This window comes from Mytilus galloprovincialis, chromosome 1 (assembly GCF_965363235.1).
Source record: "Mytilus galloprovincialis chromosome 1, xbMytGall1.hap1.1, whole genome shotgun sequence".
Taxonomy (NCBI): domain Eukaryota; kingdom Metazoa; phylum Mollusca; class Bivalvia; order Mytilida; family Mytilidae; genus Mytilus; species Mytilus galloprovincialis.
In genome coordinates, this window is record NC_134838.1 from 98,917,249 (window position 1) to 98,943,586 (window position 26,338).

A 26,338-nucleotide genomic window follows, 5' to 3' on the forward strand; every position below is an offset into this window, starting at 1 on the left:
CGAAACATAGTTTTCTGGGCAATCATCGAATTTATGTTTTCTCGATGAAAGTAAATCCTTCTTCATCAGAAACATAGCGAAATTGTTGTTAACATCTTCTTGCTTAACATGCTTAATTATCTGACCAGTCTCTTTTGTTGTTGGCAGATTGCTAGGTTTAAAACTAGGAACAGAAGGATCAAGTTGAGACGGCTTTGAAATATATTTCTCTTTGTCATTCTCTTTACTCAGAATTTTATTTTGGTCTTCAACATACCTTTTCGTTAATTGGATTTTTACAATTTCTGATCCATTGTCACTAGATTCTGACTCAGTTTCATCTTCTTCAATTGCATTTAACTCGGCCATAGCAACAGCTGCCTCTTTTCTAGCTGATAAACCTTTCTCTTTAGCTGCCAGTTTGGCTTTTTCAATAATGCATGTAGCTTCATATTCTGCCTTTTGCATCAGCAAGTCTGATTCTTCTTGTGCAAATTCTAGTTTCTTACGTACAGTTTCTGCAGAAATCTTTGCCTTTTGTCGCAGTACTGAACTGTTACTTGATCTAAGAGAAGCTTTGGATAATGATTTCTTTGAAGTTTTCTTGTGAGATTTAACAGAAGGTTCTTTGAGTGTAGATTTCGGTTGAAATCCTGTTGTCTCAGCAATACTTGATCGGATAAGTCCTTCCACTTTGTAGACAAAGTCTTCCCTAAATTTCGTGTGTTCTTCTAGTTCACTTATCGCTTCAGCTGTTTTCGTATGTGTAAGAAAACTGATATAGTCATCAGACTTTTTAATGTATTTTTCTAGTGATAGTTTGAGTAATTCTAACGTATCATGGTCCATTTGTCCAGAAGTAATTTTAACACAGTGTTCGTCTATCTTACTTGAAACACGTTTTAAAGTTTTTATGTGTTTATCCAGTGTTGTGTGAAACAACTCAAGTCCTTTTTCCGTCATTGTATGTTCTCTCTGTTTTGAAGCATCAACAGTTTCTGCTGTATCCATGCTGATTAATGGATCTTTTCACTGTGACTGCCTAGACGCAGTCCAGCTAAACCTATGTGCTAAATCGTTAGGGACTAACAAATCAAAGTCAATACTGTGAGATAGTATTTATTCCGTTGCACATCTATATGCTGAAAAGCTACAATAAAACAAAGACAATCGATATAAAAACAGCTGATGTAACATTTCAGACAAATCAACAAAAATAGTATCAAATAATAGAAAATGTAATGTACCTCTAATGGAAACATATTTCAAAATAAGAATTCAGTATACAAACTTCATATATTCAAAGTATCAACTTATTCGCAAAAAGCAATTTATCTACTGTCAAGTTTACACACAGTGACATTTCTGACCATATTCCAACTGAAAACATATTATCGATTCACACTTTGCTCACAGTGATTCAAATTCGCATGTGGTTATCAAAAATTGTTTGCATTGTCAAAAACTTATAAAAACAATTGCAGTCTATCAAAATGAATGTGTTTACACTATATATACATAAAAAAGGTAAGTATAAGTGACTTACATCGTGGCATCAGAAGGATTGTCCAAGAGAAAATTATCATGACTTGACGGAAGTTTATGAAAATTGTAATAAAAAATGCAGTCCGGTTTCTTTCCGGAAAATAAATGCATGTGAAACATGAGTCATGACAACTTTGTTTGCAGGGGTCTAGGGTTGTAATAACAACTATAGGAACTGTTTGAAACTAAGTGAAAACAATTCGTACAAGAATATGCGTCCAAAGGACACCATGCCACACACATATTATGGTCCATGTTCAGCTGATCATATAATTTTTATTTTTCGTTTTTTAATTTTGTATTTTAATTTTTTTTTTTGTGTTTTCTAAATATTCATTTATTTATTTATCTATTTTTTTTTTTTTTAAATTGTGTATTTTTATTATTTTCTTTTTTCTTCAATTTTCCGTCTTTTAATCCATGTTTATATATATATATATATATATATATATATATATATATATATATATATATATATATATATATATATATATATATATATATATATATATTTTATACTAAATAGATATACCATTCTATACATGCATGCTCATACATATATTTTTGTATTATATTGCTATAAATGTTAAATGGAGAAGACTTCATAAGTCTGTTTGACTTGTGTCTTATCCAATTTGTATTTAAACAAATAAAATATGTTTAAACTAAAAAAAAAATCATAGCCTGACCAGTTTTGGTCCATTCATCAGCAGCAGAATGGGGGATTAATATTTGTATCCTATTTATATAGATACGGTAACCAAGGTAACCAGCAGTTTAGAGTTTACCAGCGGTACAGAGTTAACAATACAATACGAACAAGAAACTGTAGTAGACAGGACATATGTTTTCCGAAATTGTCTAAAAGTGACCCTTCAAAATGTTAGTCCTTGACAAATTTCAATTTCAATATTTTCTGATATACTTTAAAAAAACCAAACCAAGTTAAATTGTTGGTACTAATTTATTTACACTCACATGTAACAAACTACTAGCTGCATATGTAAGAAATACTGCAATTACAACTCCATATGGCTGGACTACTAAAAACACATCTGAAACAAATTCATAATAGAGTATACTTCCTTTGAATAATAGAAAATGAAATAATACTCCTTAAATTATCTGCAAACTGAACTAGTTGTTTGGTCCTACTGATCATTTGATATTTGATAAAGGTAATAAAGGTTTTAAAAATGGTTCTTAGTCCAAGCTCTAATTTTATCACCTGTACATTTGACATTAAGGAAACAAATATACGTTTCATTATATCTCTTACAGATTTTAAGATACAAGACCAAAATGCACAAGAGTGGTTAAAATAGTCATTAAAGGGAAATATCTCCAGAAAGGAGTTGTCTGACCATTTCACAAAATTTTCATACTTTTTATGCATTTATTGTTAGAATAGTTATTCAATATATTTCAGGAAAATAAAAATAAGTACATGATTTTTTGAGGTTTAAGTACAATATGCCAAGTTATACACAAAATCTTTTAAAAATCTGTGACACTTTGATCAATTACTGTAACTTGACATGAAAAGAAACCTTAAACACAAAAAAGTGTACACAAATGTGCGTCATGATGTCCATTACATATCTATTAATATCAATAATACCAACTTACAATTTTTTAACCAGTAATGCATGGGTAAATTCCAGTTTGTGACCACATCTACTAAGGATCTAGGTAGTTCTATATTCTGTGGTTTACTGACAGTCAATCCCCTAAATTAAATAGATTACAAAAATGTTCTTACATCATGATAGTGATAGGGCGTTTCACTTACCATATAAACAAATTAAACAGCAAAAATTCTAATAACATAGAAAGCTTTTATCATTAGGAAAACAATTTACAAACTAGACATTCTGCATTTCAAAAATGCTCAACTTTAAAGTAATTTCATCCCTGTATAATCATAGAAAAAATAATTTCTTTTATGTTTCACAGATATATGGATCAAGGTTCTACTCACTTCAGGAGTAATAGTTTTTATGCAAATTAATACACAATCATTTATATATTAAAAATCAGAATAGTTCATTAATAAAATGATACATGTACTCACCACATGACTTCAGTAAAACCTAAGCCTGCCAATGTGGCTGATGTTTCTGCTACAAAACAAATAAAGTAATGACTAAACCGAAATGATTGTGCATCTCTGTAGGCTACTAACCACCTGAAAATATAAGGAAATATTTTACAAACAAAACATAACATGAATTAACCAATCTTTTTTCAGAAAAGTGAATTCCACTGAAATTTTAATAGAAACTGTTTCATTAAAATGTCATGTGCTGAAATTTAATTTGCTTGGGGGAATATCTAATCTCTAGAAAAGTCATCAGAAGTAAGTAACTAAAAGCATCAATGAATTCAACCACCTGTTTACATAGTTGTTGATAAAATTTAAAATAAATAGACCAGTTTGCTACAAGAACATTGGTAAATATAAATATGGGTTCAGTTATATAAATCAATACCGGGTAACAGTTTAGGCATATATAAACATTGTAACCAACAGCTCGATGAAAAATTATTGTTTATGTAAAAATCAAGCATGTATTTCAGTAGGGAAGCAGTGACAGCCCCCACCCCCAAATTTTAGTTGTTGTTGCAAAGCCAGGTGCTATATTTGTAACAGCAACTAAATTTCCTAAAAACATACAAATAAACAGCTGTGCCATAAGTGCATGATACGCCCGTCTTCTTGTGTGCAATAATCATAAATAGTTTCTGAGATACAGCATGACATGTGAAAACCCACCTTTTTTTAACAAAAAACTCAATAACTCTAAAATAAAATTTTGAATCATCACCAAAAAGTATACAGATCTTCAGATAAATATAACTAAGAAGAGTATTAAGTTTTAAGCAATAATCATGAATCGTTTTTGAGATACAGCACGACATGTGACCCCCCCTTTTTTTACACAAAAAACTCAATATTTCTAAAATTAAATTTTGAATCATCACCAAAAAGTATACAGATCTTTAGATAAATATAACTAAGAAGAGTTTTAAGTTTTAAGAAATAATCATAAATCGTTTTTGAGATACAGCACATGTGACCCACCCCCCCCTTTTTTTTATACAAAAAACTCAATATTTCTAAAACAAAATTTTGAATCAAAACCAAAAAGTATACAGATCTTAAGATTAATATAACTAAGAACTGTGTAAAGTTTTAAGCAATAATCATAAATCGTTTTTGAGATACGGCGCGACATGTAAAAACCCAATCCCCCTTTTTTACAAAATACTCAAAAATAAAATTTTGAATCATCACCAAAAATTATACAGATCTTTAGATTAATATAACTAAGAAGTGTGTAAAGTTTTAAGCAATCATCATAAATCATTTTTGAGATACAGTGGGACATGTAAAGAAAAACACACCCCTCTTTTAGTTACAAAGTCCCGTAACTCAAAAAGTTTTAATCTTATTTTCACCAAAAAGTATACAGATTGTTTGACAATCATAAGGAACAACTAACTTTCATGAAATTTGGATGAGTCGTTCTCAAGTTACGGTACGACATGTTTACGCCAGACAGACAGACAGACGGACGTCGGACATTTGTATACTATAATAGGTCCTGTCAAAATTTTGACGGGCGTATAAAAAGTGAGATTGTTTATCAATTGCAATATAGACTATTATATTGCTGTATCTTACTTTTCACCACTATCCAGAATAAGCCACTGAGTGAGACAGGTAGAGACAGTTAAACAGACTACAGTCAGAATAATACTTCTTATTACTTTCAATAACCATCCAAAACTCTGTAAAAAAATAGAAATTTATAATAGAAATTACTCAGATTAATTTTCTATAAAAAAATAAATTACTCTCTGCATCAAACATCAAACCTCTTTTAGTTTTGTTTTTAGCTAATACAGAAATGCAGACTGATATTAAACTACTTTCTCTACAGAAATAGTTTAGACAACTATTTTTGCTTGGGAAATTGCTGAAACTTTGACAATTCAATAGCATTAATACAAATTTTGTGGGTATACATAAATCAAACCATAAGCTAAGCAACATAAAAACAGAAAAGACATTGAAAGGTCCACATACAGTCTTTAACAATAAAGGTGTGCTTGTTTCCTTCATCATTTAAATAATCTTTAGTAGCCTAATTGTGCATGTCTTAAATTCAAGTTAGGTATACCGGTATGCATCAGGATTGGATGACACATTGAAATACCATGACAATATCTTTGCAAACAAATACCTGACCATTCAAAGTGAAGAAAAAATTTATAGTGTTTTGTAATATTTTATCTTTAATTGTGTCATTGCATGATCTTTTGATCTTGTATGTTTAATTCACCTGTCTGTACAATATTGCTACATGTATTGATAATCTTACTTCTCATTGACGTAATGACTCATGATGTTAAACTAATTCTCAATATTTGTCCACATGATATTGGACATTTTTTAAGCAATCTCACATTGAAGCTATATAAAAAAAAAGATGTGGAATGAATGCCAATGAGACAACTCTTCTTCCAAGTCACAATGTATAAAAATTTAACAATAATAGGTCAAAATAGGCCTTCAACACAGAGCCCTGGCTCACACCGAACAGCAAGCTATAATATATGTATTTCATGGATCAGTATTTGACAATATTGCTTAATACAATCATGATTTCATTTAATAAAATTTAACTTACAAAACCTTTAGTGATATTCTGATGGACTGCTATTGTGTAGTCATGGTAACTAGTCCAAGGACCAAATATAACTGTTCCAACACAGAACACATATCCTAAGTAACTATCTGCTCTAGGCATATCTGTTTTTTCACTTGATATATCAAATGCTAAGCCAATCAACTTCATTGATAAAATTATCTGTGCACCTGTAAAGTAATTTTAGCATTATGAAAGTATTTTCTTTGAGATGAAGATGAAGAAACTCTCATTACAATAAACCATAGATTACAGTTAATCTGCAAAGACATTTTGTTCAAAGACCTTTTTTAAGTTCTCAGAAAAAAGGGAGAAATATTGACCAAGGTAATGTGCTGCAGAACATTTTGCCATTTTAAAATTATTTGAATGGAAGAGAGGAAGACTTCTAATATTAATAATACCTGTATACACAACAGGGGTTCAAAAAACAAATTTTTACATAATTCTAAGCAAAATTGTAATTATTCTGTAACAAGTCCACAACAGTGTAGATTTAATGTTTTTGAAAATAAATTTAAAACTGCAGTGAGAAGATTTAATTTTTGTTGCATTAGCTTATTTAATTATTCACTTAATGTGTATTGGGTTTGTCTTGATAGCATCTGCAGTTCTGGTGAAATTCAGATTATTAAGAAATTTCCTAAGATGTAAGATATAATTATTAGTTGAATTTTGATATTCCTAGTATGAAAAATATTTGAAATACTTGTCTACAGATTATACATGCATCATAATCAGCAAGGTATTCATGTAGGTTTGATCTTTATCTAATTTACTAGTAAGTGTAAACATAACTTACCTCTAACATTATGCCAATCTTTTCTCTGTACCAAAACAAGTTCACTGTAAAAAGCAAGTGTCATCTTAGTTGCTAAAATGTTTGCCACTGATTTTACTATAAAAATGTCATTCCAAATAACATTTTCTTGAGAACATTTTTTTTCTTAAGATAATTTAAAAGACTGTACATACATGCATCAGCTAAATTTTTTGATAAAATAGAATTAAACCATTTCATATCATGCAATATGGAAATTCTTGCTTAACTTCAAATATTACAAAGGCTCTACAACTCTTGCATTTAAATTTGAAAATTGGATTTACCCAAGTGGAGAAATATAATGTATCACACAATGCAGTGGTAGAATCTATATCTTTTGTAGCATCTACTCACCAAAGTACAATAAAAGTCACAATAAACAAGGACATGACAGCTCCAGAATATGATCGACAACTTCGATATGACATCAGTAGTATTACATATCCCAGAACACCACACACTAATATATACACAATGTTCTTCTCAAATATAGAGTATAAAGCCATTCCACCAAATATTGCACTGGTAAGATGTGGAAACCATGACGGCATAAAAGATTCTCCTTTGCTATCTACAATGTATAATTCATAGTATACTGCCTGTGACAGTGCCATGTGTAAACAATGATTTACAGTAATATGTTTTTACATTTATGATTAGGGTATTACTTTTATATATCATGAGTAAAGGAAACTGTGCCAAGTTCCTGAAATAACAAGTTCCTGTTCTAACTGAGCTAATTCATTCTGTTGTTGAGGCCAACACTTATATGTGCCATAACTTTGTTTGTTCAAATTTTTGGTCAATTATTGCTTTCTTTTTTTTGTCTTTTTGTAGATTTTAACCCAATGCTCTGTTCATTAGCAATTTGGATTACTTATAGTGTCATAACTAATAAAGAAGATTCATAGAAATTTTGGTCCCAATTAGCTATGCTTTTACAGAGAATATTTATATACATTTATATTTGGCTTTTTTCAAAGATTCAATATCGTCGCTATTGTGTCTATAGGTTTGGAATAGTAATTCAATGTTGAAAAGTAAAATGTTATGAATTGAAGCATTTCATAAACGCATTTACACTTGGTATTTAGCAGAATTTTATCTCTGAAAGACCTTAGATCTGCCCAGAATAACCTTCTGACGTCAAGCAACAATCACTTTTTAATTGTGACGTCAATTTTTTCAATGGTGATGTTCAAGTTTACAAGAACTTGTGTGATCTTATGCAATGCCAGACAAATTTGCATACAAGTGCAAATACATCTATTGAAACAAATATAAGACATACCTGAGCCTCCTAAATACAGAGTTGATTTGAATACAAAACACATCAAATATATTGGAAACAATGAATGTGATGCTTGTGATAGAGTTGGGATGACACAGTTATTAATCAGTTCTTTGAAAGGTATTCTGCCATATTCTTCAACATCATCAAATTCATAGTCTCCATATTGTGCCATCATATCCTGAAGCATATCTTCATCATACATGTCATCGTAGTTATCATATTCCATGTTAAGTACCAGTTGGTCCTTTAATAAATAAAGAAAAAGTTTAGTTGCATGCCTAAATAATCCCATGCCAAAAATATACAACGTAAAAACAAACCTACATTTATAAAAAATTTCTTTTAAAATACAAAATCATGACAGAACATCATACTGGGAGCAAGGTGGATTTTTTTTGGAAAAGTACCAGGGCATTTTAGAGACGGGGGTTTCAGCATCGGGAATGGGTCCGAATACTGGATTGCCGTCTGGGATGAAAATTTCAGGGACTGAATTTTCAGCTCTCCCTTGACACCATTTGCGAGTATGGTCTTGAGGAAACGATGATAGTCCGTCGGAAGGGGATGATAAATGGCTGACCCGTGTTAAGAGAGAGCCATATCTCTTGCACGTTAAAGACACCCTTGTAGATTTCGAAAAAGAGCAGGCTACTGCCGCTAAAAGGCAGCACTCGCACCCCCAAAGTGGAAAGGGATTAATATAAGTTGCAAAACTTGTTTCCCAATCCACTATAAATAAATATGTTTAAACTAATTATAATACTGGATTGCTAGAAAAATCCATGGATGTTAAATACATATATGATTGAATCTGAGCAGCAATTGTCATAATTGGTGGTACTCAAAACAGTGGTGGTAGTAGGTAGGTTAACATGCTGAAGTGCAATAGTGACATTGCAACAGTAACATATTGACAGCAATACTGAAGTGTGATGGTTTAACTGTGATGTTGACATTTATTTTAACACTGCAGTCATGGCAGTGCGATGATGTCTATTATTAATCAAATGTAAAAGTCTGATGTCTTGCACTTGGAAAATCTGGATTGACTTTTGATCATTTCAAAGTCCACTTCCTCTATTAAACAAGTTAGATGGAACAATATAGTTAGAAACAATAGACTGTCTTCTTTGAAACATATTTGTCAATTTTGATATTGGTGATGAATTGCATTATATATTAGAATGTAAATACTTTGAAGAAAACAGGAAACATTGTCTGTCACATTATTATTTAAAAAATGCAAATATTGTCAAATACAAACAGATTGTATCTTCAAAAAACAAATCAGAATTGATTAAACTATGTTAATTCATAAAGATTATTCAAACAGGTGTATGTGCTCCTGGCTTAAATAGACTTCATATATTGTCTTAGCAACAATTTTGTTTGTTCTGTCTTGTTGTAAATATTGTTCATAATTGTCTTCTCTTTACCTATGTATATGGTTTATTGAGAATAAAGATATATAGCGGAAAGACCATAAAACTTTGCACAGACAATCACACTTCAGTGTCCTCATGGCACCTCATGAGTCCTACATAATGATATAATTAATACATATTGGGAAAAATGAAAAGTACATGGTTATATTTACATGTATGTATATTTAAAAAATAAATAAAATGTTCTAAGCTTTCAGAACATATCATTTTCCAAATAGTTAAAAGAAATGCCAAGACTTGCTGAGCTTTAAACACAGTTAGTAATATGTTTGTTAAACTTAAGGTTAGGCTCAAAAGTTACTCCTAAGTCCTTTTCTTCAGTAACAGGATTAATCAGGCTGTTTATAAACATTTAGCAGACTAATCAGTTCTTCAGGCAGTATATTAATAATCAGCAGTCGTATCAGCTCTCAAGAAAGTTTGTGAATGTTTAGCGGTCATATCTGCTCTTTATTAACAGTCTGAAGTACCTAGATGACGACTGAAAGCCTTTATAATTATTACCATGTAGATAATATGTGCTCTTTCTTTCTTTATTTTTTGGAATAGCAATATTCATATAAAATGTCTTTAATTCTAAAAAAAAAAAACGAGGCTTATTTTATAAGGAAATTGATTTTTAGACTGAATAACCATATCATTAATTTTTGAGGATTTCAGGTTCATCAAGACAATTTCTTTAAAGACATTTTCCCCAACGAAATATAAATGATTGGAATAGTTTACCTGAAAATGTTGTGTCTGCAAAGACCCTTGATAACTTTAAAATACAACTTGATCATCATTGGGAAGATGTTATGTACCAGTTCAAATGATAAATTATACAATTATTTTTATCACAAATTTTTATTGTTTCTGAATATGAGTGGATTGGCTCTGGGAATAAATTAAGTACCTGTTCTAGTTTTTCAAATATTATAACTAACCATTTATAATTTGAATTATCCGTTGACCAAGAGTGACCCATAAAATGCAGGATTGTTATGAGTTTAGTTTTTAGAACAAGTACCAATTTGGGTGGGCTATCAAAGGATTGAATATCCCAACACATGAGCCCTAAAAAGTTTCTACAAATATAAACAAGTTAGACTTAATAATACATACTCTACTAAAGCTGAAGTGATAAGTGGAGTACCCCAAGCCTGGGCAGTGTCCTGGGGCCAGTAATACTTTTGGCATTTAAAAATGATATGCCAGATGCAGTTGCTGGGCTGATTAAGGTTTTGCAGACGACACAAAAGTTTATTCATCTGTAGTTAATGAGCAACAACTCCAGGAATTGCAATCTTATTTAGATGGATTATATAAATGTGATTGGTCCAGGAAATGGAAATTATCATTTAATGCAAGTAAATGTAAAGTAATGCACTTTGGTCAAAATAATAATTTGTCTAGATACACAATATTAGATAATGAAAATGATTATGTCCAGGTTAATCCTGTTACTGAAGAAAAGGACTTAGGAGTAACTTTTGAGCCTAACCTTAAGTTTAACAAACATATTACTAACTGTGTTTAAAGCTCAGCAAGTCTTGGCATTTCTTTTAACTATTTGGAAAATGATATGTTTATTATTTTACATAAACCAATTATACGTCCCTTGTTGGAATACTCCACCACAGTGTGGTCACCACATTTAAAGAAAAATATAAGGAAAATCGAAAAGATACAGCTACAAGCTAACAAACTAGTACCTAGTATAAGAAGTTAAGTTATGTAGAAATTTTCCGCACCATATGAGTATTTGGACCATACACATATGGTCATGACCATATGGGTATATATACTCATATGGTCGGGGTAATTAACACGTTTACTGTTAAGACTTTACTTTTAATAAGGTATGATCCTTCTAGTTGTCATGTCATTGAGAAGATGCTATCAAAGGTCGATTAATTAATTAATTAAACGATCAACTAAAAAAAAATAAACAGTTTCATACAGTAAATTTTACTCACTGGTCAATACTATAGTAAACACATTTTATACCAGTCCTATGGTCATTATCGATTTATTATTACAAGTGAATGGGAATATGTCGTCTTGGGAAGATAACTTTCAAATATTTCTGAATGAACTTTTACAAAAGAAAACAAATGTTTTACTAACTGATGAAAAGGTTGAAAGGATAAAGAGTCTTATACTTGACACTAAAGATTGACAGAAAACAGATACACCCAGATTTAGACAATATGTGAAAGACAAAGGCTTCCAACTTGTAACTTGTGCCGTTTTAGGTTTAAAGAATGAGCTGTGTGTTCCAACAAAAGAGGTTAGAATTCTACATATTATGGCTTTGGTTAATTTTTAATCTTTACATTAATCAGCATTAGCAGTTCTTTAGCAGCACAATATTCAGAATTTTCCTATACGTGTTTTAGTTTTTACTTGCTGTCATCGCATCTTATATGGTTTTTAATAGTTGTAAAATAAACAGGCGTTTCTAAGTTAAAAATTTTATTACAAAAATCAGAATATGCATGTGGTATGATTGTCAATGACACAAATCTCCACCAGAGACCACATGACTTTGAAGTTAGCAAATTTAGGCCTTCAACAATGATCATTTTATTCATTCTGTAACTCTTACTAGCTTATTTCTTATACCTTTCTTTCGTTTTTTCCCCTCAGGAATGTGAGAGACCTGGTCTGCTTGCACACTGGAGTCGTGTAGTGACAGTCGAAAATATGTTCAAGACTTTAAAGCTAGTTCACGAAGGAACTCAGTCTCATACAGGTTATCACAAATTATTCAAAGATGTTATGTTGAGGATACTTTTTACCGCGTCCCAAGAAGCCTTTGTAAGGAATTTATTAAAGGATATGTAAAATGTGCATGTAAAAAACCTCAAAATAACATAGCACCGTTAAAACCGATTTCATCCAAACATTTTATGCATAGGGGTCAGTTGGATTTAGTTGATAAGCGTGCAGATCCTGACGGTCCATTTTGCTGGATTGGACATTACATTGATCATTTTTTCAAATTTAACTTTTTCTGGCCACAAGAACGTAAATCCGCCATTGAAGTTGCACATAATCTAAAGGTACACATATTTTCTGTCATTGGCCTTCCGTTCATTTTACAACATGACAATAGTCGTGAGTTCTCCAATGATATTAAATGAGAAACAATAAAGATTTGGCCCGGAGGAAATGTCAAGATTATAACTGGTAGGCCTAGACATCCTCGTACTCAAGGTCTTGTAGAGCAAGTGCATAATTCATTACATAGATTACTTGCCGCAAAACGATCTGAAAACCCTGGTTCTGGCTGGCTTGAACATTTGTACGAAGTGCAGTACTCTTTGAACACGCAACATCATTCAAGTATAAAGGTAACCCCATATGAGGCGGTCTTTGGTCAAAAGGCAAACGATGGGGTATTTGTAGGAACTAATGCAACTGACGAATTTATTAACGAAGAAGCCATTGAAATGTTTATAAGCGAGGATATACCAACAGACATAGACTCACAGACGGACAATGATTCACAGACGGACATTGACTCACAGACAGACAACGATTCACAGACCGACATAGACTTAAAGACGGACAATGATTCACAGACGGACATTGCCGCACAGACAGACATAGTTTTATACTAGTAATTTTGGGGCCCTTTATAGCTTGTTGTTCGGTGTGAGCCAAGGCTCCGTGTTGAAGGCCGTACTTTAACCTATAATGGTTTACTTTTTTAAATTGTTATTTGGATGGAGAGTTGTCTCATTGGCACTCACACCACATCTGCCTTTATCTATAGACTCACAGACGGACAATGATTCACAGACCGACATTGACACACAGACAGACATAGACTCACAGACAGACAATGATTCACAGACGGATAATGACGCACATACAGACATAGATTCACAGATGGACAATGACTCACAGACGGATCATGATTCTGTAGCAAAACGTAGGCGGATTGATATAGTCGACAGATATTGATTGTATAATCCTGAATGATCTTTTGACAGAAGAAACTGATACAGTATCAGAAACATTGTCGTTTACAAATGTCGACTCAACACATGACAAAATAAGGCAAATAGTTGAGAAAAATTATAAACACTCTGTTCAAAACACCATGCGTAAATACCATAAAAAGATGTCCAAATCTAATGCACATATCGTAAAAGGCTGTTTTGTTACTGTGCGTATACCGGTAGTTGATAGGGCGTCTGGTGATTTACTATGTTTATTATGTCAAGTAGATGACGTCACCGGCAAAGACCAAAGTTTATTCAAGTTGTCCTGTCAATATGGTATATTGCAATCTTATTATGATATTGGTGATATAGAACTTCTGAATAACACAGGGTTGTCTCTAAGATTTGAAGTAGCAGGTTAATTATAAAAAGTAGGAGGGGATGTAATGTGGACGGCGATGAGCTTGCTCGTCGTGCTACGGCCGGGGGTATGTGGCCCGTTTAAGGGCCCCAGAAAATTTTGAAAAAATGGTGCAAAATCCTGCACTTTGGGGGTCTCCTGGACCCTCATTCACTCCTCGCAAAACATCATTTTTTACTGATGATTATGTAAATTGTTTATCAAAATTTGTAACATGGGTCAACTTTTCTGTAAATTTGATCACATTTATTTGATTATCCAGACTTTCAACTTACAACTATATATTTGAAGATGTTTGAGAATAGCAATATCATGGTTAAATTTTATTTACTATAGTAATACATCGACCCAAGTGTGACAGGATTAAACTATCCCCTTTTTGTGTGAAAATGAATGTCCAACTTTTTCTAATTTCAACAAGGTTTGGCAGAAATTAAAATCCCTTTATTCTGTAACCTTGATTTACTTGCATATATTCTGCAAATTTTCATACCTCTGGATATAAAGTTGAAGGACAAACTGATCAGACAGGGTCAAATAACTTGGGGCACAAAACTATGGGGTGATTGATCCCCTTTAGCGTTTATCTATAGTCCTATTTATTGAGTCTTCATTTCTTTATTAAGTATTCCTGAGGCCAGGCTGGCTTTGGACTTGTTGAGAGAGAGAAAGATAGGATACTTGGGCAAACAACATTTATAGAAGATGTTGTCATTTATCCTATCTTAAAAGGTGTTGGCTTTCAGCTATATTTAGTATTTGTTTTGAATACCAATGTTCTGATTGAAGCACTGAAACACCCAACAGGTGACATTGTCACTGGTTGTAGACATCGATCTTCTTTTTGTGTGATACATTTGGTTGAAAACTTATGTAGCTTGTCCAACGTATGTTAAAATAATCGTTGACCATCCTCATTTCTGAATTTAAATACTTAAAACACCTGATAAACAAATAAATTACTTATTAAATCCAAAGAAAAACCGTCGCTGCATAGTGAAAAGATCGGTCAAATTTTAGAACGGAAGTGACAAAATCATCCGAGCGCTTTAAAAACTCGCAGCGTCGTAGGAAAGCTTTAAAAATGGCCTAAACACTTGGATTTACTTGGATTACTCAATGTATCTCTTGTTCACAATTAAAATCACGGAACAAAAACTTGTAACGGAGAAATATTGATCTCTGAATGTTTTTTTTTCAAACAGTCAGGTCATACTTGCCGCTACAGTAGCCGGGTCCACAAGGGGAAGTTGCCGAAATCCCCGGCCCCCGGGCCTTAAAGACAACCCTGATAACACCGTAGATACATCAGAGTGGTCCACGATCTCGGTATCTCTGCACGCAGCTGCTAAGAAGGCTAGCTTTTCCCTTGCTAGCAAACAGTGTAATTGCAAAGGTTCATGCACAACTAGAACGTGCAAATCGTAAAAAGCAATGGTACCGTGTGGTAGCAAATGCCATCCTAAAACTATTTGCAAGAACACATGATAACTAACTCGCGTAACTGTGGCTTCAATATGTAGTGTTATTGTATAATCATGTAACCTTTGAATTATAAAATTAATCTATTTTCATGTAACCAAGGTTGTGAGTTTTTTTTAAGGTAAAGTGTATTGTATTATTTCAACGTTTCTTATGCATATTTGTAAAATACCTATATGGTCCAGCCCGTTAATATCCAAACGAGTATATACTCATATGGTCCGTCCATACGCGTATGGTTGGACCATATGAGTATAACCATATGGTCATAGATATACGCGTATGGTCAAGATACTCATATGGTACGGAACAGAAATATTGAAAGCCTTGGGCCTTCTTACACTTGAATACAGAAGAGATCCTTACGATATGATACAAGTATATAAAGGTTTACATGAGTTAGATGATATTAAATGACAAAATATGTTTGAGTTATCTACAAATTCTGCTAGAGGACATCCTTGAAAATCAATTAAAAAGAGGTGAAATTCAACTCAAAGTCTTCACAAGGGATCATTGATAAATGGAATAGTCTGTCAACAGAAACAGTTTGTGCAGAATCTGTCAATATTTTTAAAAATCTTATTAATGATGAACATTGGAATGGGAAAAAGTTTAATCCTACATGACATCAGATGACAGCAGTATCTAAATGTGACAAGTATTTAAAATAATGTGGAAACCATAGTATACCAGTACAGTAAAATATTCGTTCTAGTTATGTGCACAGCTCAGTTAAACCATTAGTATTTTTATATAAAGTTAATTACGAGGCGTCAATAGAAGTTATCAACTTAATGAATGCCGCAATAATCCAGGTAGGTAGGTAAAACCAAAATGTAAGAAACACTAATTCACAATGAAAATTACTCAAGTATGGACAAACCTGCCCAATCTCAGGCCTAACATCCACTAGATGTATAAAAGTAAAATGAATTTTGCATTTCAAAAAGATACAATTTATTTTTTGTATTTTTGTAAAGAAAAATATTTTAATTATTTGATTAGCAGAAAGTTATGATGAACCTTAAAAAAGATATGTCAGCTAGAACTGTCTCTTCCCGGTGGAAGACAAAATAGAAAGATCTACTAATTGGACAGTTGTGCTTTTGTATCATTTACCTAAACATGTAAATGAATCAGGCAAAATTAATAACTCCTTTTGGATTTTTACACGCCGGGCTTCTTATTGCCGGATGTAGCAATAGTATTGAAAACGTAAACCATTTACGGAACGAGACAAGTTTCCGGCGTTGTAAAAAAGGGGTCTTATGGCTATCAAATGATTAATACCAGATACAGAGACACATAATACAAATAAAAATGATAGATCGCCGTGCGTTTTATCAAGCTACAGTTTGTGATAAAATGACACATTTTGTATGGATTATACAGGAAACAAACATCATTATGTGAATAGAAGTCCTTAGAACTTAAACCAAACTGATAGAATTGTAAAATAAAATACGAGAAGAGATATCTTTTAGAAAATGCTTTGAGAATTTCAAAAGAAAATATAAGGCACCGCTCGATTTTTCCGGCTAAAATGCAAATGCACTATTTTAGAGTTATATCCCCTTAAAATGTCCGTTCAACTTGAAACATTAAAAATCATTAAAATTTAAGCTAAAATAACCTAAAGTTGTAAAATTAATTATTTATAAGTTCTTATCTTAAAAATTTGTTCTTTTAAATGCAAATTTACGTTAGTTATCTGCATTTCTGCATCAAATTTTGCTATTTGATTGAAAAATTTGACCTTAGATTCTCTGTTTTTACAATCAAAGATAGAGAAAGACGCCCATACCATCTGTATAGGGTATCACAATCCATTGATTCCAATCACATCATTCATTCAGTCACGTCTCAGTCCTTACAGCTGAACGGACGTGCTGGGTCAGCTCTCCTTTACCCGCTATCTTCGATGAGGGTTTATTGCTAGATGGTCAACGACATACTACTAAGATGACAGAAACCAATCCATGCCGTACAGAGAGACGTAGTAGTTGGCGTACCCGCGTTAACATGCCTCCAAAACCATTGTCTATTATGGGGAGTGTCATGCCGATTAACGTCCGAGGGCTGTATCCTAGGCTGTTGGGTGATACGACCTTCATTTTCCTGCCTCACGGCTTGGGTCCTGATAACGCTTCCTGTCATCTTTAGAACTACGTCCACGATTCATCTACCAGTACTCCATCATCGAGGCTAGCGGGCTGCCAAGCTGACCAAACTGGCCCTGAAAGCAGCCGTTGTGAAGAAGTAAAATCCAAAATAGTAAACAAACCAAAATCAACTCACCAAAACCAAGATGGCGGCCTCCATTCGGCGTCCTTACTACCTGTTCCTGACCCACGGCAGAAATTATTCAAACGCTCACCAATCGCCTTCGGGCACCGAGCCGACCGTGCGAGGGCTGTATAGCCAGTCAAGGTCGTTAAACACTTCCATTTGTTGTTGCATCTGTATAGCACAGGCATATGTTATATTAAGATATAGCATCTATCTAAGGTAAGTGCATGTGCTTATTCAATGGGCCACAATACATAATCATTCGGTTTTTTTGTTTGTTTGTAGAAACAATCAACGGAGACTCAGTAGTCTGTTGAGCCTCTTTTTTTTTTTTTTTGTCTCGTTTGAATCTCATTAGGTCTTGTATACACGGTAGGCACGGTGGAGAAGAGCGACGTTGTTATTGGCGATGTTCCTGTAGAAAACCTTCTCATTGACTTGTGAATAAAAAGCATGTTAACAGTTATATAGACAACTGTGACAACTACAAGTTAAAATTTGTTAAAGATATACAGTTTGAAAGACGTCTTCTGTTATGCGACTTGCGCTGCATACGTTAAGTTTACGGCTACAATCCAAGTGTAAAATTGAGAATGGAAATGGAGAATGTGTCAAAGAGACAACAACCCGACCATAGAGCAGACAACAGCAGAAGGTCACCAACAGGTCTTCAATGCAGCGAGAAATTCCTGCACCCGGAGGCATCCTTCAGCTGGCCCCTAAACAAATATATATATTAGTTCAGTGATAATGAACGCCATACTAAACTCCAAATTGTACACAAGAATCTAAAATTAAAGACAATACAAGACTAACAAAGGCCAGAGGCTCTTGACTTGGGACAGGCACAAAAATGCGTCGGGGTTAATAGATATAGGAAGATGTGGTGTGAGTGCCAATGAGACAACTCTCCATACAAATAACAATTTAAAAAGTAAACCATTATAGGTTAAAGTACGGCCTTCAACACGGAGCCTTAGCTCACACCGAACAACAAGCTATAAAGGGCCCCAAAATTACTAGTGTAAAACCATTCAAACGGGAAAACCAACGGTCTAATCTATATAAACAAAACGAGAAACGAGAAACACGTATATATTACATAAACAAACGACAACTACTGTACATCAGATTCCTGACTTAGGACAGGTGCAAACATTTGCAGCGGGATTAAACGTTTTAATGGATCCAAACCTTCTCCCTTTTTCTGAAACAATAGCATAACATCACAACAAAGAAAAACATACGATAAAATATCAATTGGCAGACTTAACTCAATCAAAAAACGTATGATTAAACAATGAACGAATAAATTTGATCTGCGATATCTGAATACAAATGCACAGTTAATTAAATATTAGAGACAAACATTCATGACCAAAAAGCTAACAAACAAATTCAAAAAATATCTCATAAACATGTTTATGAGATATTTTATATACACCCGTATAAACCATTACTGAAATACAAATACAAAGTCTGAATGAGATTTGAATTACTAGTATTCTAAATATAAAGTACCACATTTTCCCTTTGTCAACAGCGCTGCGGGGATAAGAGTTTTAACAAAAATGAATGTGTCTTTATTACAGTTTGTCAATATACTCGCTTTCGGCAGTATCAATCCCTTTGTGCAAAATATCTATATTCTGTGTGTTGCGCAAAAGTTGAGTATAAAGACGGACTGATGTCAATTAAAGAATCATCGTCATAAACTGAGCGTAAAACATGTAACTTTTGAATGATTAGATCGATATACAGTCGAAATAATAATCAAAATAAAGGAATCATAAATATATACAATGATCAACCATGATAACTTTTAAAACGAAAACTTTTCGGGTCAAATAAGTATCCATCATAAAACTCTAAATAAACCGAAGTAAGTGACCACAGAAAAAAGTAATTATATGTATTTATCGATCTGCCTATTGAAATCTATTTTATAAATTAATGTTTGAATTTCGTGTCACATTATTGACTTTTGTGAGACAAAATTTACTTTTGTGAGACAAAATGCCATTTGTGAGACAAAATGACATCTCGTAACTTATAATTAACGATGAAAGACGTTTGAACACAAAAGTTTACCACAGAAATGTTTATTTGAGCTTTCCATTTCTATATGTAGCAGAATTCCAGCATCGCATGCATATGGAGTATATTTCTTCGATTTCCTTTCACACCACGATTTCTTTATCATGAAAAGAGAGTTGCTGATAACAAGGATCCCATTGAACCTATAGTTCCAAGTTGTAAAATCATTTCGGATGTTGAATTTTAACTAACTTCATCAGGATTAAGTTGACCGTTGTGCATATCTGTATCACAGACGACCACGAAGCTCAGCGGTTCCAATTGTCGTAGCCACAACTCCGTCCTCATTTGTTCTCAATTGTGAAATCGCAAAGATTCGTATTCAGTACCATGACCAATGCGTTCGTGTATGGAACAGGATTTTCTTATTCTTCCAGAGAACCCGAGATGGTGTGTCAAGGTTTCGCCAATTTTTTTTATGACTACAAATAAATAATGTCTTGTTGGAGAAACTTGACGAACAGATTCAAATATAGTTAGCACTTCATATAGTTAGACCAGAGACATCTAATACAAGTTATATATTTGTTCTCTAGTAAGACACTGGTACCATACTTTACAAACAAACAAATGAAATGCTTTATTAGCGTGTCACCTCCTTAAATCATTTGATATTATATATAAAGCATTTCATTTGTTTGTTTGTAAAATACAATATAATATTAACAGACCATTTTATAAAAGAGCTATGTTAAGAAGAGTAATGAGAAACTGTAAAAGTAAACACACATTAAAAAAACATTTATATTACATGTATAACATATATATGTTTAGCAAGTAATCATAATCAGAAGATATAAAAACAAAACACTATATACGATTATAAAATACAAAGAACTCATGACAGATTTTTACTGTTAAAAAGAGAACTCTGTTGTTATGAAATACAAATAAAAACTTTTCTAAAGTCAGTGTGCAAATCCTTTCATGAAATTTACTCGGGATTATTTTACAGTAAATCCAAAGTATATAAGTTTCTACGCTTTTAGTTAATCAAACATATGACATAACAGAAGATAAGGTCAAAATGAGAAGGGAAATATTTCTCAGTTAAAGACAGAGAAGCATTTCGGATCGTTTGATAAAAACGGAGTAGACATATGTCAATGATAATATTAATCTGTTAAATCAAGGATTTGTATATACAAATCCTTGGTTAAATTAATACTCATGTCTCTCATGTCCAGTCTAGTAAAAATCTTTGAGGTTAAAATTGACCAATAAATTTCGAAATAATGCAATCAAACTGTTTCCGTCGCCTTAATTAGTAACCTAATTAGTAAATTAGCGATAACGATCTGTGTATTCCTTATTTGACATTTTACGCGAAAATAGGTAAATAAAATCCAAAACGAGGTTTGTATACAGAGATCAATGGCGGACATGGGAGATTCAGGTGCCCGCATCGGAATTACAATTGTGCTTTTCTGTATATTAGTAATCGAAGTAGGATCCAGTTTTCAACTTCAAAATGTTAAAATGTAAGTCATTGCAAAAGTCGCCTTTAAAGCACCAATAATATTTATTTAAAACACAAAATTTTCGACACTCAGCATCAGCAGCCAACAAAAAAGGGGGGAGTGGAACTACACTCTCCCATTAATCTATGAGTTTAGAAGTACAATCTTCTTTTATTTATATGTCTTCAGTTGAAAAGCTTTCATATTAAACTTCCTAACCTCGCTTTTTAAAACATAATAACCTGATAACATTAGCCACTGACTGACATGACTGAGTAAAATTATCTCAGTTTCGTATGTATATGTATACATGTAATATTCAACATGTACAAAAATGTATGATGTGGGCAGTATATGATAGAAGAGCATGCACACTGATCACAAAGTAATGTGTACACTTTATAGATACTGAGTCAAGTGGTTTTCTAAAAAGACAGCAAAATCTCTCTTGACCTTAGATTCCTTTATAATGCGATTAATATTCACAGACACTTGTTTCTATCCATGGAAGAATTCTTTTTATATGTATAGTCGACCTTCCCATGGATAGAAACAAGTGCCTGTGTTAATATTCCTGTAGATATGAGGAATCAATATATTCTTTAAAATTTGTTGATTCACATACATGTTCTTGTGTTAATGTCTACAACTACATATACATGGACATGTATCCCGATAGAGTTCTGTACATTATGTACTACATTTATATGGGTCGTAGCACTTGGCAATAAAATTTTAAGAAAAATAATTGTATAACATTTAGTTCCTATATGTACCCACAACCTGTTGACCACCAAGTAATCAACTGGTGTTATGATTGCCAATGAGACAACTCTCCATCCAAGTAACAATTTATAAAAGTAAACCATTATAGGTCAAGGTATGGCCTTCAACACAGAGCCTTTGCTCACACTGAACAGCAAGCTATAAAAATTACAGGGCCCCAAAATTACTAGTGTAAAACTATTTGAACGAGAAAACCAACTTACATGTACATGTACCATGAAGTTTATCTTTTCAAAAATATTACTACGTTTCACTTTTCCTCTCTTCACATGGCATGTAAATTTATGACAGCCCATTGGCAAAACTAGCAGACTAGTTTATTCCAACCAAATAGTATGTGTAAACTTTTTTTTTGTCTTCAACCTCATAGAAAAATTAATTTCTTTGAATTAGTGTTGTTTCTCATGGTTATCTGGTTAATAACAACCTTTACCTAACAGAGCAATGTTAGAACAAAAACATACATGTAGTGGGCAATAATATGATTAGATTTAATTAAATAACCATCTCTTTTATCCTGGCATCACAAGCTAGAAATAAGTGATTGGCGAAAGACATCATTATCTATGATCAATTAAATCAATTACCCATCCAGAATAATGAATATAATTTTAAATTGTAATGGATGATTAACATATAAACATTAATTTGAGCCATACAGATCTACAGAAAATAAGTGTTTGTATTAGAAGACAATACTAGTGTTGAAAATTTTTAATACCATAAATACTTATAAAGTCCATACTGGCATGACTGGTTGAATTTAGGGGGGAAAATTGTAACTTTTTGAAAAAGTCTTTTGAAACTCGAGTTATTTCAAATCATGTGTGATGGTTTGCGTTATTTTCATGGAAAAACCTGTTTTCTATCATAAAGAAGTCAAACTTATAAAGAAACATTTGAGTTGAAGATCTTATTTGCTGGAAGTTCATATTGCACACAAAATAAATATCTGAGAATTGTGGAAAATCTGTTTTTCATAGTTATTACTAGAATACGACTAGAACGTTTCAAATTTATTAATATAGCTTAGATACAAAAATTGTATTGTTGGAGCTGCACTTACAGGATTGATCTGTTTTTTAACTGAATTCAAGGACATTATATATCATGTATATCATTAACGAGGTTGTAAATGTTGACTGCCAAGTTTCATGATATTTGAAATCAACTATTGTGTTTTGTCACTTTTCATTACCTAATCATATCAATAAGTTATACATGTATACATATAAATGTACACAGCCGATTGTATTTTAATGCAGAGGGAAGTGTTGATGAGCCGGTTAAAGCATGGTGGCAAAATTAGTGCATGCTAAGCAGAAAAGTAATTCTAAAATAGCCTCAAAACAGTAGGAAAAAAGCTGAAATGCCATTTTATTCATAGACACTAAAATTGTGGAAATTTAATCCTTGTTGACTTACAATTAGGAAATGAAAAGTGCTTGTATTTCTGGTTTATTCTCATCAGGTATTCAGTTTTAACTTTATAGATTTTTTTTGTCATGGTAATGAACTGTTAACTTAAAAAGATTTATTGTCAGTCTTTATTTTTACATGTTGTTAGTTAATACATTTCAAATTTTGAATTATATTGTCAATTTTCAAGTAAGAACAAAATTAGTAAAAATGAGAACAAATATGTCATAATCTCTTAGTTTGATTTGGTTGAAACCACAACATAATTACTGTTTTGCTTGGCCTTAAATACAGAGAACTTGTTTAACAGGAAAAACTTGAATATTAGAATTATTGTTATTTTATAATGTTTTAAATTATTTATAAATACATGCAATTGTATTCCATTATCCATCCAACTGTAGAGATTTTATATGTGATAAAAACTTCATCAAATATTGTATGATAGGAAGGTTATCTAAAACGTTTGCATTTATACCAGATTAAAAAAAAGACATATGTAGCGAAAATATGTTAATCATACACCACCCATCAACATTCATGCAGTAACTACTAAAATCCACAACAGGCAGATCTTTATTGGTGAACATTTTTACCCTGTAGATGACTGGGGTATTGGTAAATGTATGTACAATGTAACCTGTTTGTTTTATAATCTTCAATCTTGACAGTAATCCCCAGGGATAACCATTTAGGGGTTCCATTTGTAAAAAACAAATTTGGAGACAACACAAGGCCACAATTAAAAATATTTCAGTTTGCCCAAACCCGACCCATGATGACTGGGTGTGGGTAGGTAGGTAGGCAAATTCTTTTTTTTTTTTTTTTTTTTATCCGAATTTGCATGAAAATATTAAAAGATCTTAAAACAGTATATCTTTTTTTTCTCTGTCAAACCTTTGCAGAGACAACCAATAGCCATGAATTTAAAACCTCTATAAATAAATTAGTCTACTATATGATTTGTTTCCTGAGATGTTTATAACCCTGACAATTGCTAACTGTGTGAAAGGGCTGTTGGATTTGTGAAGTGATTTTCAACAGTTCCATCAACACGATGTTTGTGTAAAAAAAATTTAAGCTGATTAAGTAATGATTAAATTAGTTTGCAGTTTTTAAATCCTATTTCTATAAAAATAGATTAAATGTCCTAAAATATTTACATGAATTATTATCTACCATCCTTAGTTTGTGTCTTTTTTATGTTTTGAAAACAAATTTATATTTTACATTATCACACAGGTAAACTAATTTGGCTATAAATAGATCAAAGCATGTTCTGTAGAATCTCCAAACTAAAAACGTATTTTTATAATTTAATTTCTTTAAATAATCAAGTTTAAATTTTTGAAAATAATCATTATTGATAAAATGTAATTGCATAAAGTTAACGTTTTCTGAAGACTTTATTTTTAGGTCATGGTTCTAGGGGCTTCCTCACAAATTGTATAAAAATCCAATATGGCGTCCATAACATGTTTTTACTTTTGCACATGTGAAAAAATATTTCTGACAAAAGTCAGATTTCTCTTGTCAAAAGGGATTTATATTTATATTGCAATAAATTATTCAGAAGGAGTTACATTCAGTTAAGATTATATTTCTGATTCTGTGAGCAATTATAGTTTTATCAAATTCTCCCAAAAAGCAACGTACTGACTGTCTAATGAGACTTGTAAATTTGAAGAATTTGAATAAAAGGACATCTAATTTACATGATAAAGGAAGATTATAATTAAAGACAACAATTTATCAAGAAATAATTCCTTTTTATTCAGTAAAAACAAAATCTTCTTGCAAGATTGTAAATTCGCAACTTCCGGATCCATTTCCTGTCAGAATAACATTGAAAATATTCGATTGCACATGGTTTTGAACAAATCTACCTGAATATTCTTATCAGATATTCGATAACACGATGAAATTAACATTGAGCATATAGGTAAGGGTTTGGTAGTACAAACAACTACAGCGTAAAAAAACTGCCACTTCACATGTTTCACTTCTTTACGTTTGTTAAATCAGAAGATAAATACAGAGAACATCGAATATCGATTAACTGCGTCTCTTATACGCTTTCTTTTAATCTTATTCACAATTACTTTCAAACGCAAAGACGACAAACATTAAGTTTTGTACGATGACGGAGCGGACCCAAAAAAAATCTGAAAAAAAAAATTCTTCCAAAAAACGTCAAAAAAAGAATTTGAGTCGGTGGGTTTATTTTGGGTCGGTCGCGTTTGGGCAAACATACAATCTTTTTAGCTCACCTGTCCCGAAGGGACAAGTGAGCTTATGCCATCACTTAATGTCCGTCGTCGTCTGTCGTCGTCTGTCGTCGTAAACTATTTCAAGAATCTTCTCCTCTGAAACTACTGGGCCAAATACTTTCAAACTTTAACTGAATGTTCCTTAGGGTATCTTATTTATAAATTGTATCTGAAGTTTTGATCTATCAACAAACATGGTCGCCATTGCTAAAAATAGAACATAGGGGTCAAATGCAGTTTTTGGCTTATAACTCAAAAACCAAAGCATTTAGAGCAAATCTGACATTGTAATATTGTTTATCAGGTCAAGATCTATCTGCCCTGAAATTTTCAGATGAATCAGACAACCCGTTGTTGGGTTGCTGCCCCTGAATT

At 32.4% G+C, this 26,338-nt stretch overlaps 2 protein-coding genes across 7 annotated transcripts in view; one reads left to right on the forward strand and one right to left on the reverse strand.

Moving 5' to 3' along the window:
- LOC143046860 (protein-serine O-palmitoleoyltransferase porcupine-like) overlaps positions 1-16,834 on the reverse strand; it is a 31,723-nt gene extending 14,889 nt beyond the window's left edge. The window contains exons 1-9 of the mRNA XM_076219923.1: positions 16,762-16,834; positions 8,354-8,600; positions 7,417-7,633; positions 7,042-7,085; positions 6,222-6,409; positions 5,213-5,319; positions 3,599-3,712; positions 3,154-3,254; positions 2,503-2,579 (exon numbers count right to left, since the gene is read on the reverse strand). Coding sequence (XP_076076038.1) covers positions 2,503-2,579; positions 3,154-3,254; positions 3,599-3,712; positions 5,213-5,319; positions 6,222-6,409; positions 7,042-7,085; positions 7,417-7,633; positions 8,354-8,582 — 1,077 coding nt within the window. The 5' untranslated portion in view covers positions 8,583-8,600; positions 16,762-16,834. The remainder of the gene's footprint in view (positions 1-2,502; positions 2,580-3,153; positions 3,255-3,598; positions 3,713-5,212; positions 5,320-6,221; positions 6,410-7,041; positions 7,086-7,416; positions 7,634-8,353; positions 8,601-16,761) is intronic.
- Positions 16,835-21,393: 4,559 nt separating this feature from the next.
- LOC143046881 (voltage-dependent calcium channel subunit alpha-2/delta-2-like) overlaps positions 21,394-26,338 on the forward strand; it is a 56,903-nt gene continuing 51,958 nt past the window's right edge. For all 6 annotated transcript variants that reach the window (XM_076219941.1, XM_076219947.1, XM_076219951.1 and 3 more), the window contains exon 1: positions 21,394-21,509. In XM_076219941.1, the coding sequence (XP_076076056.1) occupies positions 21,403-21,509 (107 nt within the window). In that variant the 5' untranslated portion in view covers positions 21,394-21,402. The remainder of the gene's footprint in view (positions 21,510-26,338) is intronic.